Source organism: Eimeria mitis, genomic scaffold (assembly GCF_000499745.2).
Source record: "Eimeria mitis Houghton genomic scaffold, Emh_scaff134, whole genome shotgun sequence".
NCBI lineage: Eukaryota > Apicomplexa > Conoidasida > Eucoccidiorida > Eimeriidae > Eimeria > Eimeria mitis.
In genome coordinates this window covers 24,854-25,370 of record NW_013568835.1, presented here as the reverse complement: position 1 = coordinate 25,370, position 517 = coordinate 24,854, and the positions used below count along the sequence as shown (strand labels likewise).

The following is a 517-nucleotide window of genomic DNA, read 5'->3' as shown; positions in this document are numbered from 1 at the left end:
GAGCAGCAGCAGCAGCAAAAGTAGCAACACAAATAGCAGCAGCAGCAACAGCAACAGCAGCAGAATATAGGGAAGGTAAATAACCAAACACAAGGCTCAGCAGCAACAACACAATACAAGCTGAGCATGCTGGCCTTCTTGCTGCTGTTGCTGCAGCAGCAGCAGCAGCAGCTGCTGCTGCTGCTGCTGCAGCAACAGGCAACAAGGAGCCCCTGTGCGTCTGCCAAAGGCCCAGCAGCAGCAACAACTGCTGCTGCTGCTGCTGCTGCTGCTGCTGCTGCTTACATTCTTGATTTCATCAGGAATTGGAGCTGAAGCAGCAGCAGATAGCTGCGGCGCTAGCAGCAGACTTTGCTGCTGCGGCGGTGGCGGCAGCAGCAGCAGCCTATCCTTGAGTTTTTCTTGCTGCTGCTGCTTCTTCTTCTGCTGCTGCTGCTGCTGCTGCTGCTGCTGCAGCTGCTGAAGCAGCAGCAGCTGCTTGTCCTGCACTGCGTTGCAGGGGCCTACAACGAGGAAT

At 55.9% G+C, this 517-nt stretch overlaps 1 protein-coding gene across 1 annotated transcript in view; it reads right to left on the bottom strand.

Annotated features, from left to right (window-relative positions):
- EMH_0094130 (uncharacterized protein) overlaps positions 1 to 517 on the bottom strand; it is a gene marked incomplete at both ends in the record, with an annotated part of 20,333 nt that overhangs the window by 5,243 nt on the left and 14,573 nt on the right. Inside the window, one exon of the mRNA XM_013494929.1 lies at positions 286 to 517. Coding sequence (XP_013350383.1) covers positions 286 to 517 — 232 coding nt within the window. The remainder of the gene's footprint in view (positions 1 to 285) is intronic.